This window comes from Danio rerio, chromosome 2, assembly GCF_052040795.2.
Source record: "Danio rerio strain M-AB ecotype USA chromosome 2, GRCz13ab, whole genome shotgun sequence".
NCBI classification, from domain to species: domain Eukaryota; kingdom Metazoa; phylum Chordata; class Actinopteri; order Cypriniformes; family Danionidae; genus Danio; species Danio rerio.
Genome location: NC_141022.1, coordinates 46655532 through 46672873, shown reverse-complemented (window position 1 = coordinate 46672873; position 17342 = coordinate 46655532). Strand labels below are relative to the sequence as shown.

Below are 17342 nucleotides of genomic sequence, written 5' to 3'. Positions count from 1 at the left end.
TGCAGGCTAAATAAGTAAAGACAGAAAATACCTAAGAAACCCACCACATCCTGAATAATCTACCACAACTTCTTCCGTCATCATTATATTTTACAGGAAAGCCTAAATGCTTTTATGCATGTGATTTTAATGAAGCGAGAGACAATCTATCTGATGATCATTACAAATTTATCATTATTCTACAAAAAGGTGTATTAATCTGCTGATCATGTGTGTTTCGAAACGTGGGTTGTGATTTGCACGAAACATCGTTCAACTGTGATCTGTTACACCCCTAATATACATACACATACACACATTCAAATTACATAAAAAACTAAACAAGTAAATAATAATAATAATTAATGAAAATAATGAATTGAAACATTCAACATACAAAATAACAAAAACAACAATACTGTAAAAAAAAAATACATTTTTACAAACACTCAATTAAACGCAGGTTGTTTGCTCTTTATTGGTGTCGCGATTCTAGTTTATCCACAGCCCCACACACATGCACTGATGTCCTTTTATTGTTAACTAAGTTTTTATTCATTTCTGTATTGAAAACTGACATTAAAACAGGAATTGTAATTATTTTTTCAATAGGAAACTGATTTCTAGTGACGGATATACATTTTTTAACTGTAAAGTATTATTAAAGGGAGACAACTATAGAGCCACATATTTTGTTCAAAGAGCCACATGTACATATATATATATATATATATATATATATATATATATATATATATATATATATATATATATATATATTAGGTATGAAACAATACAGCTAGCCTACAGTTCAATAAATACATCGTTTTTTTAACACAGTGTTTGGTTTGATTCTCATGGCTTGACATGTGCTTTTTTTTATTCTATAGGCAATAGGAACAGTAAACGGTTAAGGAGAAAAAAATTTAAAAAATGTTTTTACTCAAAAGCCAAGAGAAGTACACTAGTTCCTAGTGTATTGTATAAAAAAAAAATAACAATGAAATCTCACAGCTGCTGGTAGCCCATGTACAAACTGGGGAACACATAAATTCCTACATTTTGAAAATAAACATACATGTGAAGTTAATAAAAATCAATTGGCCATATCAAATCAACATATTTATACTTAAGTAAACATAAATAAACCATCTTAATTATCTCGGTGCTGAAATAATGCGAGACTGTAGTTTGTAACGCGGATCGAGTGCTTTTATAAAAGCCCACATCTCTAATCATCGAAAACGGCTGCAAATCTTTAGCAGGAAACACCCTCACTGCCTTTGTTAGTTTTATGTGTCTCTCGGAACCAGTTGGGTAGATTCAGTGAGGGATTGTTTCTATTTGGAGGACTGTATTACCTTCTCTGCTATCCTGCCTTCAGACAGTGATATTGCTGGGTGATGGTGCTGCAGATGTGCAGTCATGGTTATACGTGTAAAACGTTATTTTTTGTTCACCGTTTTTTCTTTTATTGGCATTATACTTACCGGCAAAACAGAAATGTCCTCACACCGCAGATTAGAAAGACTTTCTCGTACTGTTGCCTCACTTCGCCGGCGCTTCCTTGTACTGTTGCCTCACTTCGCCGGCACTTCCTTGTAGTGTTGCCTCACTTCGCCGGCGCTTCCTCGTACTGTTGCCTCAGCCTCACTTAAAGTGTGGAATGATGGTCAAGCGCCCCCTAACTTTAGAGCATAGTGATTGGATATTTACTCCTCATCTCAGCTCATGGATTTAGAGGCACACACAGTCAATTCATGGAGATATAAAATGCACATAAATATTTAAACGCAAAACCGAGAAAACCGCAATTCACAAGCGCGTATTGAACCGTGTACGCTTCAATAATATATTGAGAACAGTGGCATCCCTGATATATATATATATATATATATATATATATATATATATATATATATATATATATATATATATATATATATATATATATATATATATATATATATATATCAAATCTTGTGAATTTGTCCAATGTTGCCTCCAATGTTGTAGATATCAATGTTCACCACATGTGCGGATTTATTAGGCATTCACGCATTAAGCATCTTTGCACCTAAAAACACCAAACGCAGCGCTCAGGATTGGTTTAAAACAGTTGACATGTCAACTTGCTGCAGCATACAAAGCCTGCAATGCTTGTCCCGCATTCAAGCTTTTCCCATTGGCCCACTGCGCTAGAACAGAATGCGAATGGATTGGTTAATATCAGTGGTCAATCACTCAGCTCAATTTCAGTCAGTTTTGAGCCCTGCGTTGGGTTAAAAGTTTATTTTAAAATCTTTTAAAAATGAAACCCATTGAATGGATTCGTCCATTTTGGGCCCAAGATTGTATTATTAAAACTAGCCTTTTAAAGTGTAAATGATTAGTTAATAAAGTGTTGGTTAACATTTTAAGTAAACAAAAACAGTGTTTGTCTCTGTGCCTCTCGTAGGTAAATGAGGGAGTGTCTGTGGTTTCATTACCTAATGGACAGACACTACAGCTGCAAGGGGTCATTCAGACGACACAGCCCTCCGTCATACAATCGCCTCAAATACAAACTGTACAGGTAAACACATTTAGTTTTTCATACACTCGATACAGTTGAAGTAAGAATTATTAGCCCTCCAGACTTATCAGTCCCCCTGTTTATTTTTTACCCCAATTTCTGTTTAAAGGAAAAAAGACTTTTTTTTCAACACCTTTCTAAACCTAATAGTTTTAATAACTCATTTCTAATAACTGATTTCTTTGATCTTTGTCATGATGACTGTCACAACCAGCGATCGCTCTCCAGAGGATCGCTGGTTCTCACACGAACTCAGGACTTCATTTCCGCATTCCCCAGGACTACACATTCATACTTGCACTGCTCCCAAACACGCACGCCTGCTCACTCATGTATCCTGATTGCAAGCACCAGCTGAGCCTTGTTCACAGACTGATTACATCCCATTCATAAGCCACTCTTTCACGCTACCAGGGTGCCGAGTCTTGTTTCCCTGTATACATTACAACGCGTTTCCCTGTCTTGTTTCTCCGTGTATCGATCCTAGCCTAGTACCTTGTCTTCCTGTTTAGCTGCCTGCCTTTTGACCATTTGCCTGTTTAAACGTTTACGATTCTGGACTACCTTCATATACCTGTTTGCACCTGATGACCATTGCTTGCCTGACTGTTGAATAAACTGCATAGTGGATCTTACCTCCTGTGGTCTCCTGTCACTCCACCCCAGTCGTGGTAACAGAAGACTCGGCCAGAACATGGATCCAGCAGGTATTCAGTTCATGCGCCTCCGTCAGGATGCCCGGTCTATTGAAGAGTATGTGGAGGACTTTATTAATCTGGCCCACCGTACCACCCTGGATGAAGGATGTCTCAGAATATTTTTTCATGGAGGACTTTCTGAGCCATTGTACTCCATGATGCCACAACACAATCCCCGCTGGACACTGGTACAATTTATTGATTTGGCACTTCAAATGAGTGGATCCTCCCTCACCATAGGAGAGGCGGACGAAAGTCCAAATAATCTTTTGGGGGGGCGGCTGTAGAGAGCAAGACCCGCTGGCAACGGGGCTTGCGACCCAGTTTCCACAACCAGCTCACAAGATGGCTGCTCCCAGTCAGCCAGCTCACAAGATGGCTTCCAGTCCCAAGTCTGTTCCTGCCCCTGAAAGGCCATCTCCAGAGCTGCCAGAACGTCCAGTGCTGCCAGACCCTCCAGTGCTGCCAGACCGTCCAGTGCTGCCAGACCCTCCAGTGCTGCCAGACCGTCCAGTGTTGCCAGATCCTCCGGAGCTACCACCGCCAGAGCTGGCAACACCGCTGCAAGAACCGACGCCGAAGCCAGCGCCTCAGCCAGAGCCGACGCCGCAGGCAGAGCCGACGCAGCAGTCAGCGCCAGAGCCGACGTCGCAGCCAGCGCCTCGGCCAGAGCCGCCGCCGCCTGAGCTTCCAGAGTGGTCGCCGCCGCCGCCTGAGCTTCCCGAGTGGTCGCCACCGCCGCCTGAGCTTCCCGAGTGGTCGCCGCCGCCGCCTGAGCTTCCCGAGTGGTCGCCGCCGCCGCCTGAGCTTCCCGAGTGGTCGCCGCCGCCTGAGCTTCCCGAGTGTTCGCCACCTGGGCTTCCCGAACGACTACAGCTCCTCGCCCTGTCGGCGCCATCCAGACTCCTCGTCCTGTCGGCGCCATCCAGACAGCTCACCCAGCCGGCGTCATCCAGACTCCTCGCCCTGCCGGCTCCCTTCAAGCCTCCAGCCCTGCCGGTTCCTCGCAGGACTCCAGGTCCTTCGCTGCCACGTGATCCAGGACCACTGCAGCTCCACTCTCCGGGTCTTCCGCAGCTCCAGTCTCCAGGCCCTCCGCAGCTCCACGCCCCAGGTACGCCCCAGCTGCATGGTCCTGGCCCTCCATCCCTCCCCCTGTTCTGCCTCCGCTCCGCCTCCCGCCTGAACAGTAAGTGGAGTGTCTGGAATCCACTCCTAGAGGGGGGGCTATGTCACAACCAGCGATCGCTCTCCAGAGGATCGCTGGTTCTCACACGAACTCAGGACTTCATTTCCGCATTCCCCAGGACTACACATTCATACATGCACTGCTCCCAAACACGCACGCCTGCTCACTCATGTATCCTGATTGCAAGCACCAGCTGAGCCTTGTTCACAGACTGATTACATCCCATTCATAAGCCACTCTTTCACGCTACCAGGGTGCAGAGTCTTGTTTCCCTGTATACATTACAACGCGTTTCCATGTCTTGTTTCTCCGTGTATCGATCCTAGCCTAGTACCTTGTCTTCCTGTTTAGCTGCCTGCCTTTTGACCATTTGCCTGTTTAAACGTTTACGATTCTGGACTACCTTCATATACCTGTTTGCATGACCATTGCTTGCCTGACTGTTGAATAAACTGCATAGTGGATCTTACCTCCTGTGGTCTCCTGTCACTCCACCCCAGTCGTGGTAACAAAGACAGTACATTTTAATAGATATATTTTACAAGATACTAGTATTTAGCTTTAAGGGCAATTTAAAGGCTTAACTAGGCTAATTAGGCAAGTTATGGTAATTAGGCGAATAATTGTATAATGATAGTTTGTTCTGTAGAAAATAAAAAATATATATAGCTTAATGGGGCTAATAATGTTGACCTTAAAATGGTTTTAAAAAAATTTAAAACTGCTTTTATTTTAGCCAAAATAAAACAAATAAGACTCTCCAGAAGAAAAAAACATATAGGAAATACTGTGAACAATTCCTTGCTCTGTTAATTATTCATTTTCTTTGTGGCTCTGTTCCTTTATTAATCTGGGGTCGCCACAGCGGAATGAACCACCAACTTATCCAGCATATGTTTAATGCAGCGGATGCCCTTCCAGCGGCAACCCATCTCTGGGAAACATCCATACACACTCATTCACACTCCTACATTACAGACAACTTAGCCTACCCAATTCACCTGTACCACATATCTTTGGACTGTGGGGGAAACCGTAGCACCCGGAGGAAACCCACGCAAACACAGGGAGAACATGCAAACTCCACACAGAAATGCCAATTGACCCAGCCAAGGCTTGAACCAGTGACCTTCTTGCTGTGAGCCGACAGCACTACCTACTGCGCCACTGTGTAAACATTACCATAAGTTATCTACAGTCCACACATATTAAACCAAAACATGAACTCATCTGTTAGCCTCTTTTAAACAACAATCCTGTTATTCATTTACCTGTCCTTTCACCTGGAGAACTGACCAATTGCATTGCAGCCAGTTAAGGCTTCAGCCAATCACAGGGCACAGTTTGCTCATCCTGGGATCAGTGGGATGAAGGAGAAGCAGAATGACATAGTAACAAGAAGAGCGAGAGTGGCTTTGTGGAGCAGTAATGAGATTGGGGTTGTGTGAGAGTCTATACATCTGATCTTTTCCGTCACACACGCACACAAATCCCAAGTCGGACAAAATAAATCTGCTCAGGAGAAGAAAGAAAGTACTTATGGTCACATAGCATGGTTGTTTTTTTTATGAGCATTACTTATTTAAAGTAATGGTACAATCAAAAATAATAAAGTCATTATTGTGTTTTTTTCCAAATGGATTTGGCCTTTTTTGTTATCAAGCTCAAATTATTAATTTTTTACTCACTTTTTTATGTTTTTAAAGGTCCCATGAAGTAAAAAAGTAAAAAAAAGAAAGTCCCACAATAAAGTCCCACAATAATGTTTTTAAATGTTAGTATCATTATGTTAGTAATAGGGCTGGGCGATATTGCAAAAAAAATTGTTACTACATCATGTTTCAAATCATTTGATCTAGATAATTATTGAATATTTTTTAAACTATACATTTAGGTATATTAGGATTTTTGTTGTTTAACCACTTTATTTTAATTTACCAACAGTACAAAGTCAAATATTTTTAATAGTCAAAGACAAAAATATTCAAACAAAATATCTGATCTGATAAAATAAACATAAGTGTTAAAGAGGCTCTTAAATTTGATAAATAAAATGTTACAAAGTGTGTGCAATAGTACAGGTAGATCAACATCTGAACAATTTCAAAAGCACTTCACGGGACCTAAAATCTGTTTACAGTATATAGGCTATATGGTGGTAGTTACTAAAGCTTTGTTATTCACTGATGATAATGTTCCCTTGAAGAAATGTTTATTTTAAAGGTTCATTTGGCATTGAAATGTGTTTTTATGCGTATTATCTTTGTATGTTTTCAGGTAGCTGCTGATACTGCTGGTGCAGGAACAACACCATCAGATCCTCAAAAGAGGAGAGAGATTCTGTCCAGACGACCGTCGTATAGGTAAGATCCATTCTTGAGCAACGCAGTATTATACTAGCATTATTTATAAACTATTTTATTTTTTGCAAATATTAGGAGTAAGATTTTCTTTTAAAGGTGCTGTATGTACATTTTTGACTCTTCTAAAGCATAAAAATACTATAATATGTTTGCAGATATTTAAGAAACATGCCCTGTGAACATCTTGTTTATCTGAAAAACAATGCTGAAGTCAGATATTCTGCTTTTAAAATAGGCATTCCATGCTAGAACGTCTGTCTTTGTTTTGGTTCTTTTAACCTGCTCACTGCCAGTTTGGCCAATTATATTTCAGCTCCCCGGGTTGCCTTGGTGGAAAACCGCGTATTTCATTCATTAATTCAGAAAGGCTCTCAAAGCAAGCACCCATGAGCAAAATGTGACCTTCGGTGGACATAGCATACTATAAATAAGACACAGATTTAGAGTTCCACATGAGGTTAATTTGCAAATAATATAAATGTTACAAGCGTAAACATTGGGTGAGCAGGTTACACTGTAACCCCGCGTCTTAACACGCTACTTCATGAGATTTGCAGTGATAAGGAATTTTGCTGTTTGCACCAGACAAAACATGACAGAAATTTAAATACAGCCATTCAGAAGCACAGAATATGCACTCATTCACAAAATGGTAAGATTTATAATCTAATTAATACATATTAAACCTTTAAACAATATTAGATGCTGAATCACTGAGATATGTTGGTTTATAGTCACAGTTCTAAAGTTCAATTTGTTTTTTAACGTTTTATTTTATTTTCAAGATGAACTCTGAGGTGAACTATCTGCTGCTGCTTTCAGTAGTATGGCAATAAATGTCATGTAAAATGCCATTCAAACTCACACTGTTAGCATTTAACACTGAATAAAGCACATGAGGTGTACCTAAGGTGATCATTGTCAGTTTTCTGTTGTTTTTAGCTGAGGTTTGTTTTCATCCACATTTTTAGGAAAATCTTTAATGAGCTGTCGTCAGATGCACGGGTCGTGCCAAAGATTGACGAAGAGGAGAAAGTGGAGGAAGAAGCTCCGCCCACCTCCAGTGTTGCTATGGTGACGACTCCATCTTCAATCTACCAGACCAGCTCAGGACAGTACAGTACGTCCCACGCCTGAGATATTCATTGAAAACCAATGATGCTAATATGCAGTTGTTATTATGGTGTTAAGGGCAGAGCCAAACTCTGTGGCTCCAATGTGTCATCAAGTCAAACCTTAGCCGCGCCCCCAAAAATTTCTTAACGCAGAATTGGTGAAAAACACAGTTCTGTATTACATACTTTACCATGATTGTCCACAAGCCAACAGCAGAGAGCTTCTGTTTTTCACTTGTTGAGTTGATTAAAACAGCTGTTTCCAATCAATCAGGGTAATTAGGATGCTTTAGAACAGCTTGGACTATTTGGAATGGTATAAAACTTTAAATTTCCTATAGACTGTGACATAAATATGAACATGAGTACACACTAAAAAATGCTGGGTTCCTCACAATTCCTTCATGTTGTCCAAACAGAAATCGATAAGGTTAACAAATTTAAGTTGATTAAATATAAAATAATTAAGCTGTCCCAAAAAATCCTAAAGAATTGTGTTAACTTAAAGGAATTAAGTTAACTTATTAGGTTTTACAAATTTGAGTGGATTAAACATGAAAGAATTAAGTTGTCTCCACAAAAAATAACTGTGTTGTTTCAACTCATTTTAAATAAGAAGTTTGAGCAATTTTGGATAGGACATTTTTTTGTTCAAATGTAAATAAGAGCAAAAAAAAAAATTATTTCCACTATGATGCCTTTGTACATCGTCTTATTTTCTGAAGCCTGTGTTATTTCTGGAAAAAAAAAACCTGGCTGAGTAAAAGAAAGTAACATAGGCTCATTCTGAAAACATAGCCCTATATACGTTTCTGGAGATCGCAAATTATGTAGCCAGAGGTACGTATGGCTGCATTTCGTCTTTAAAATGAATGCTACGGGGTGGTCTGGCGGCGTTCCTTTTTTCACTTCCAAGCTGGCTGCTTACTTCCGTATGGACGGCTTACCCCTTGTTTCCAGATGGCCAGTAGCTCACCATGTACGTTGTCTGACTTGAAAGGCAGAAAGGAGTTGATCACGACGACAGGGTGCAAGTCCGGCAAAGTAGGGTTTCAGAAAGCGGGTAAGACTAAAACAGAAACCAAAAAAATAAAATAAACAAGTAAATAACAGCATAAGGATGTGATAAAATCTGAAAATATGGTAAAATATGGTATAATCAGAAGAGGGCTTGTTTTTCTGGATTGCTTTTTAAAACTGTCGGTTGGGTTTAGGTAAAGAGAAGGGTCGATCAGTCAATCAGTCAGTGAGTCAACAGCAGCTTCTGGTGGTTTTACGCAAATGGCACTTGCGAGAGAATTTTGAGATCTTAAAAAGCATACACAGCGGCCTCTGGTGGATTTGCGAAAACAAAAACTGCAAAAAAAGTAGCTTCTGGGATGTATTTGGTGCTCTCCAGAAATGTATATAGTGGTAAGTTTTTAGAATGAGCCTGGGTTGGTGACCTTACATCCAAATTTGTCAGGGGTATGAATAATTTCGGGCTTGACTTTATATTGTCATATTGCACAGCCCTAGGTTCAACACTGTACATCTTCTTGTTTGTCTGTGTAGTTGCAATCACTCAGGGTGGAGCAATCCAGCTGGCCGGCCCTGGAGGAGAGGCTTTACAAGGGGTTCAGGCTCTGACTCTCCCCAGCCCCGCCACACCTCAGCCCGGGGCCACCATCCTGCAATATGGAGCACAGCCTGGAGACCACGGCCAACAGCTGCTGCTCACAGCTGGACAGGTGCTTGTTCAGGGTAAGACATGGGAATACAACTACTCCAATAGAAAACCCCTTACTGTGTTTTGTACCACATTCCTCCTTTTTTATTTGAGAGAATAAGCTTACATGCACTGTAAAAATATGCATAAATTTGCATAAATTTTGTGATTCGTGTTTTTTTTTCACTTATTTATGCCATTGAATTGAGATCTTGGTCTTTCCTCTAAAAGTGTTTTTTGTTGAAAAGTTACTTTTTTTAATAGTTTGAAGTGATATATTGTCTGTGTTTGTGTTGTAAATGACAGTACAAAGACCTGGTAATGAGCTGCCAGTGCTTTTTTTTGTTATTTTACAAACTCTAAATTACTTCTTAAACAATATCTTCTCTCAAACTACAAAAATGCCTATATGAGTCACTTTGTTAATCTGCAATGTTAAATTTCAACATCAAAAGTCGACAGAGCAGAATTCAAAACTATGGAGACGGATTAGTATCTAAAGTAATTGACACAAAAGACACGGTGTACACATGCAAACATTTTTTTTTGTTTCTTGTTTAATAAAAAAGAAATAAATTTATTATAAGAGTCATTTTAAAATGCTTATATTTATATATTTATTACTGAATGATAGGGTCTATTTAACAACAGCCTGTTTACGTTCATCAGATATGATGGAAATGAAGGATCCTATTATACACCCGGTGCAATAAGGCGCAAGACGTGTTTGGGCGATTTGTTGATACTTTCAGACCAGCGCATTTTTAGGTTGTTTAAATAGCAAATCCATTTGAGCCACTTTGTGAACTCATGGATGTTCCGGTCTAGAAAGGAGGTGTGTTAGGGCGCATTGTTGGAGCGTTGTTATTTTGAGGAACTGAAATAGACTGCGCCAGTGACCAAGTAAAAGCTGGTCTTAAGTCCAGTACAGAGTGCGTTAGTTATGCGTCTATGCATGTTCAAACACTTATTGCACATAGGATCTACAGCAATACACAACTATCTTTAAAAATGGAAAAAAAAATAAAGGATTAAAATGTAAAAAAAAAGATTATTTTCTACATAAATTAAAAAACACTACCTCCATGCCTTCTTCATGTTGGCGGCTTTTTTCATTGTATTCTTGACAATTTGCATTTGTATAATGTTATTATTATTAGCACTATTATTAATTATATGCACATTTATATTTGTTTTAATAAAAACATGTTTAGATTTGTCCACCCGTTTTGGAGACGTCTGCATCACCATATGGGGCCTAAGAAAAGGATGTGAGTTTGGATATAACTTCGTTTTTTGACCACACTATGTTATTATTGTTCTTTTATTCGTTTGCTGGAAATTAGAACTGAATTTAGAAAGAGTTTTAAAGCAAATCTTTGCGTCTAACAAATGAAATGAAATATGTAGACTACATATGGATGTCTTCAGTGCAGTTCGTACAACACCGTTTCCCTATCCCTCAAAAGTAAAGCAGTAAAGTAAAGAAGAGGTTCGTTCTTTATCCTCGCGCTGCAGATGCTCTGTTTAACTGTTTTCTCATAGTGAGGCTTTCAGTTTTTCCACTTACAAAGTCCGCCATGTAAATAGCAAATGCACCATGACTCTTAAAGGGAATGGGAGACGAGACTCTGGTTTGATGCACATTATACTCAAAACACACCCATTACTCATTAAGAGAATAAGAACAACCCTGTTAGACCATGCGCAGCGGCACAAAACATATTTTTTCATCCCTAAAATAGCAAAAGTGGATGCGGACACGCCCTTAATGCTTTTGCGCTATGCGCTTTAGACTTTGCGCCTAGATCATCAAAATAGAGCCTTAAGTGTTTCGTCAGTGCAATTCAGCAAAAATAATAGTTATGGCTTGAAGCCTGGTTTGCCATGCTGGAGAGGATCAGACTGCATAAAAGCTGTGCAGAGTGAGTCACATCGAATACAGCTCTCATCTAATTGGCTGAAAGGTACAAATTACCGCATTTTCATTCAGGATGAACTCGCAAATTTTAAACATTAAAAAAATGTTCTACACTGTTATACATTTGCAAATGTGGTTTTACTGAAAATTACTGGACACACTGCTCACGTGTTGTCGTGCTGTGGATGTATTACCTGGGTTGAAAATTCGTAAACTAACACTTGCGATTGGTTCATGAAGATCAGCGAGTAGCGATCGAGTCGCGAAATGCAATGATCGGCAGAGACTGATCTTTGGCCCATCGATGGGAGCATCTATATATTTTATGAAATTATGTCAGTAATTTGTGCAAGTAAATTGTTTTTGTGAATACATATAGATATTTTGTGCACATGAATTTGGTTTCATGCATGTGAATTTGACTACACATGGGTACATTGTGTCTTTTGCATGAATCACTTTAGATTCTAATCTGGCTCCATAAAAACTCCCAACATTCAATTGACAACTGTGAATAAACAGAAAACACCATGCGAACCACAAAATACAGAACCTGTTCATTAACCAACATGTTTTACAGTGTGTCTTTTACAATATGTTGTATTTGTTGTCTTTTTAACAAAGTGGAAATTTAATAGTGTGAAAATGTTTGGGAATGAGCTTTGTTAGTGATATGAGGCCCTGATCTTGAAAGGACACTAAATATGTTGCATTGTGGGAAACTTGTTAGACTTGTTTTTATGTGCTGAACTTCCACATTTTGCAAGAGTAGGTTGTGCAGGAACCCAGAAAAAAAACAGGCTAAATATGTTGTGACATAATATTGGCAAACTATGGTGGAAGATTTTGATTTTGATGTATTGCAAACATACAGGCTTCAGCGTGTTTACTTTGTTGGCTGGGAATCTGACTTTGAATGGAAACTTTAATATCGCAAGAATATCGAATGTTCTCTGATAAGCTGGGTAGTTAGAAGTCTTTGTGCTGAACAATGCAAACAAGATTCGTAATCAGTATTTTGGTCTTGTTCTACAGTGAATTACGTAAAAGGTCCTTGAGATATTACAGAGGACTAAATCAATTTTATAAGGGTTTAAACAGTTGTGTGGCAACAGTCTGTCAATATAACCAGCTTCTACTGGTAAAAATGTTTTAATTAATTTTTTTATAATCACACTTCAGGCAACGTAGTGGCGCAGTAGGTAGTGCTGCCGCCTCACAACAAGAAGGTCGCTGGTTCGAGCCTTGGTTCAGTTGACGTTTCTGTGTGGAGTTTTCATGTTTTCCCTGCGTTCGCGTAGGTTTCCTCCGGGTGGTCCGGTTTCCCCCACAGTCCAAAGACATGCGGTACAGGTGAATTGAGTAGGCTAAATTGTCCATAGTGTATGAGTGTGTGTGTGTGAATGAGTGTGTGTGGATGGGTTGCAGCTGGAAGGGCATCCGCTGTGTAAAAACGTGCTGGATAAGTTGGCGGTTCATTCTGCTGTGGTGACCATGGATTAATAAACGGACTAAGCCGACAAGAAAACGAATGAATGAATAATCACACTTCATAAAAACAGTCTGCAGAAACACTTTGATTGACATTCTCCCTTTGTACATCTCATCAGAGGAGGAAAGCCCCACTCATTAGTGACATTCTCTCCCTCGTTAGCATAGAATGTTAGACTTGTTTTTAAATCTGCCACTATGCTGACACATAGGCATTTGTAGCTCTGCCCTCTTTTGAAAAGAGCACAATCTCATTTGAATTTAAAGCGACAGTTACCAAAATGACACAATTAGAATCAAAGTCTTAAAGGGGCAGTTTTAAAGAGTTATAAAGAATTATTTGTCCGCATGGGTTGAAACTCATACACATGTCTAGGGACTTATTTTACATCCTTACATCAGGGGCAGAAAAGGTCCCCTATAACTTTCTGAAAAATATATAAAATATTTGCTCACTTTTTTAAAGGTAAAATTCTTGCTTTAAACAAACAGTTTAGTAAACAACAAACTGTTTATAGGCCTATAAAATAATGTTTATTTTTTTATTGTATGATATATTGCACTAAAATATATTGCAATAAACAATATTATTGTCAATTTAGAACCATTTTTATGCCATATATTATATAATGCCAGAATGACAATATAATAGCAAGTACACTCATCCAATGAACACATCATAGTTTATTCTTAAGAATATAACAATAAGACGCGGTGGCGCAGTGGGTAGCACGTTTGCCTCACAGCAAGAAGGTGACTGGTTCGAGCCTCGGCTGGGTTAGTTGGCGTTTCTGTGTGGAGTTTGCATTTTCTCCCCGCGTTCACTTGGGTTTTCCCCGGGTGCTCTGGTTTCCCCCACAAGTTCAAGTTAATAAAGGGACTAAGCCGAAAAGAAAACAAATGAATAAATGTTAACAATTTAATTAGTAGACATTGAAATCAGAACATGAAAACTTATATACTACATTAATCAATAATAACAATGATAAATGTTAACAAAAAGTGCAAGGTAATAAAAAAAACTAGAAAAAAGTAACAGATCCCACATTCAAATATACCATAGTAATTTTTAGTAAATGCTATAGTGTTTTTGAACGATATTTTATCAGACATACTGTGAAAATTTCTTGCTCTGTTAAGCATCATTTTGGAAATATTTAAAAAAAGAAAAAACAAAAACAAAGGGGGGCTAATAATTCTGACTCCAACAGTATGTGTGTGTAGATATTGTTTAAATATCTTTTCACATGTTTACATAAGTACTGTCACCGACTCGGTCCCAGTCATTCCCCTCGCTGACCAGCAGAGGTCACCATCTCCGGACTTCTAACCATTACGTCATCCTTCTCACTCAGATCCCAGCACACCTGTTCTCCATCTCACTAATGACCCACGTACCACATATAAGCAGCTCACACACACACTTCATTGCGAAGTCTTGTTTAGCCCCGGCCAGCATTTCTGAGCGTTCTATCCTGCCTGATCTCCCGTTTACCACTTCAGCCCGTTCCTCGACTCTGCTCTGTCTTCTGCCTGCCCTTGACCTAAAGCCTGATTACACGGACTCTGATTCTCGCTGCCTGCCCCTGACTAAAGCCTGTATTACGGACTCTGAACCACGCTGCCTGCCCTTGACTCAAGCTTGGTAATCACTCTGCCTCTGTTATCTGCTAATCATCATTGAGTTGTATGTTGTATGTTCGCACAACAGTGCGAGGTGTTGATGTTTAAGTGTGACTTAATAAATACTGCAAAATGGATCCCTCCGTGTCAGTCTCCCCGTTACAGAAGACTTCGCCCAACACGGATCCCGCAGCCATCCAGGTTGTGTCTCACGAAGTCACCACACAAGCTCAGGTATTGTCAACACACCAACAACAACTAACACACCTAACTCAGTTAACAGATGAACTGGTGAAATCCCTCCAAAACCTGCAAGCTGCTGCCACTGCGCAACCCACCGCCAACTACCCTCCAAGTCCACTTGTTGTTGCACAACCCCCGATGACTTCCGGAGTTCGATTGGCTTTTCCTGACAAGTTCTCAGGTAACCCAGCAAAATGTAAAGGCTTTCTATTGCAATGCAAACTGTTTATCGCCCAACAACCCCATCTGTTTAAGGACGAGAACGGGAAAATTGCTTTTGTGTGCTCACTGCTCACTGGGAAAGCGCTAGACTGGGCTACTGCAGTTTGGCCAGACAGTACCCCGATATTTCCCTCGTTTAATGACTTTCTCAAACGTTTCTGCACTGTGTTCGATCATCTGGAGGGTGGTCGTAACGCTGGCGAGGAGCTATTGTGTATCCAACAGGGAGATCGCTCCGCAGCTGAGTTCGCCCTGCAGTTCCGCACCTTGGCAGCGCAAACTGGCTGGGCTGATGATCCGCTTGTCACGCTCTACAGAAGGGCTCTAAAGCCAGAATTGCAGCGAGAGATGGCATGTCGTGACGATGGGAAAACTCTGGATCAACTAATCGAGCTTTCCATAAGGTTAGACACTCTCCTCCGCACTCGCAATCCGCTCTGCTCAATTGCTTCCAGTCCTGTATCCCCTGAAACCTCCGCTGAACCCATGCAATTGGGTAGAACCCGTCTGAACCCAGAAGAGCGAGAACGACGGAGAAGAAATCACTTGTGCATTTACTGCGGACTTCCAGGTCATACGAAGGTTTTATGTCCCAACAAGCCTCTCCCTAAAACCCTCTTGGTGAGTGCAACCACTATGTTCACTACCACTAATAATGTTGTGAATCTGCCTGTCACTTTGAGAAATGATGGAAACGAGATTGAGACTATGGCCATGATCGATTCAGGAGCCGCTGGTAACTTTATCGATTACACGTTTGCCACCACTCACTCCATTCCTCTAACCTCCTGTGATTCCTCCATAGCCATCACTGCTGTAGATGGACGCCCTTTGGGAGAAGGACGTATAAAATTCCAAACCCTGCCAGTCTTGCTTCAAACAGGCTCTCTTCATGAAGAAGAAATTTCCCTTCTTGCCATCAACTCCCCTAAACACCCTGTGATTCTCGGGTTACCATGGCTACAACAGCATGACCCTCAAGTCTCTTGGAGAACTGGTGAGATCATGAAATGGAGCAAGCAATGCTTTACCCAATGTCTGCATCCTGTTTCCCCTATCCAGGTCAACACAATCAACAAGACCGAAGACTCTGAACTCCATCATGTTCCTGATGCTTATCACGATCTAATTGAAGCATTCAATAAGCAGAAGGCAACTAAGCTCCCTCCTCATCGTGATAATGACTGTGCCATTGAGCTGCTACCCGGCACCACGCCCCCTCGTGGTCGCATATTCCCTCTCTCACAACCTGAAACTGAGGCTATGAAGAAGTACATCTCTGAGGAGCTAGAAAAATAATTTATTCGACCATCTACTTCTCCCGCTTCAGCAGGGTTCTTCTTCGTCAAGAAGAAGGATGGCAGCTTACGCCCTTGCATCGATTACCGAGGCTTGAATGAGATCACGGTCAAATACCGCTACCCATTGCCATTGGTTCCTGCCGCCCTGGAACAACTCCGATCCGCCCAGTATTTCACTAAGTTGGACCTCCGTAGTGCATATAACCTCATCCGCATACGACAGGGAGACGAGTGGAAAACCGGGTTCTCTACAATTGACGGCCACTACGAATATCTCGTTATGCCCTTCGGCCTAGCAAACAGTCCTTCCGTGTTCCAGGCATTCGTAAATGAGATATTTAGAGACATGCTCAACAAATGGGTAATAGTATATATTGACGACATCTTGATCTATTCCAATTCGCTATCTGAGCATATCCAGCACGTTCGGGCAGTGCTCAAACGTCTCATTGAAAACCAGTTGTATGCGAAGAGCTCCAAGTGCGAATTCCACCAGACCTGCATCTCATTCCTTGGCTATATTATCAGTCCAGAAGGCGTGGCCATGGACCAACAAAAGGTTGACTCTGTGACACAATGGCCACAACCCGAAACCATCAGGCAACTACAACGATTCCTGGGCTTTGCTAACTTCTACAGACGCTTCATAAGGAATTTCAGTTCAGTCGCTGCCCCACTCACCGCCATGGTCAAAGCTAATAATGCTCGCCTTAAATGGAACCCCGACGCTGTCCGAGCATTTACCCAGTTAAAGACTCGATTCTCCAGTGCACCTATTCTGCGTCATCCTGATCCCGAACAACCCTTTGTCGTCGAAATTGACGCGTCAAACACTGGAATTGGAGCCATCCTGTCCCAGCGATCCCTAGTGAATAAGAAGCTCCATCCCTGTGCCTTCTATTCTCGCAAGCTTA

At 40.7% G+C, this 17342-nt stretch overlaps 1 protein-coding gene across 6 annotated transcripts in view; it reads left to right on the top strand.

The window, feature by feature from the left end:
* The window catches only part of crema (cAMP responsive element modulator a), a 41173-nt gene that overhangs the window by 7262 nt on the left and 16569 nt on the right, over nucleotides 1-17342 (top strand). For 3 of the 6 annotated variants that reach the window (XM_087241269.1, XM_087241270.1, XM_087241271.1), the window contains 4 exons: nucleotides 2438-2554; nucleotides 6719-6804; nucleotides 7776-7924; nucleotides 9474-9662. In XM_087241269.1, coding sequence (XP_087097395.1) covers nucleotides 2438-2554; nucleotides 6719-6804; nucleotides 7776-7924; nucleotides 9474-9662 — 541 coding nt within the window. The remainder of the gene's footprint in view (nucleotides 1-2437; nucleotides 2555-6718; nucleotides 6805-7775; nucleotides 7925-9473; nucleotides 9663-17342) is intronic. The other 3 variants (XM_087241272.1, XM_087241273.1, XM_087241274.1) reach the window with 1 other exon arrangement.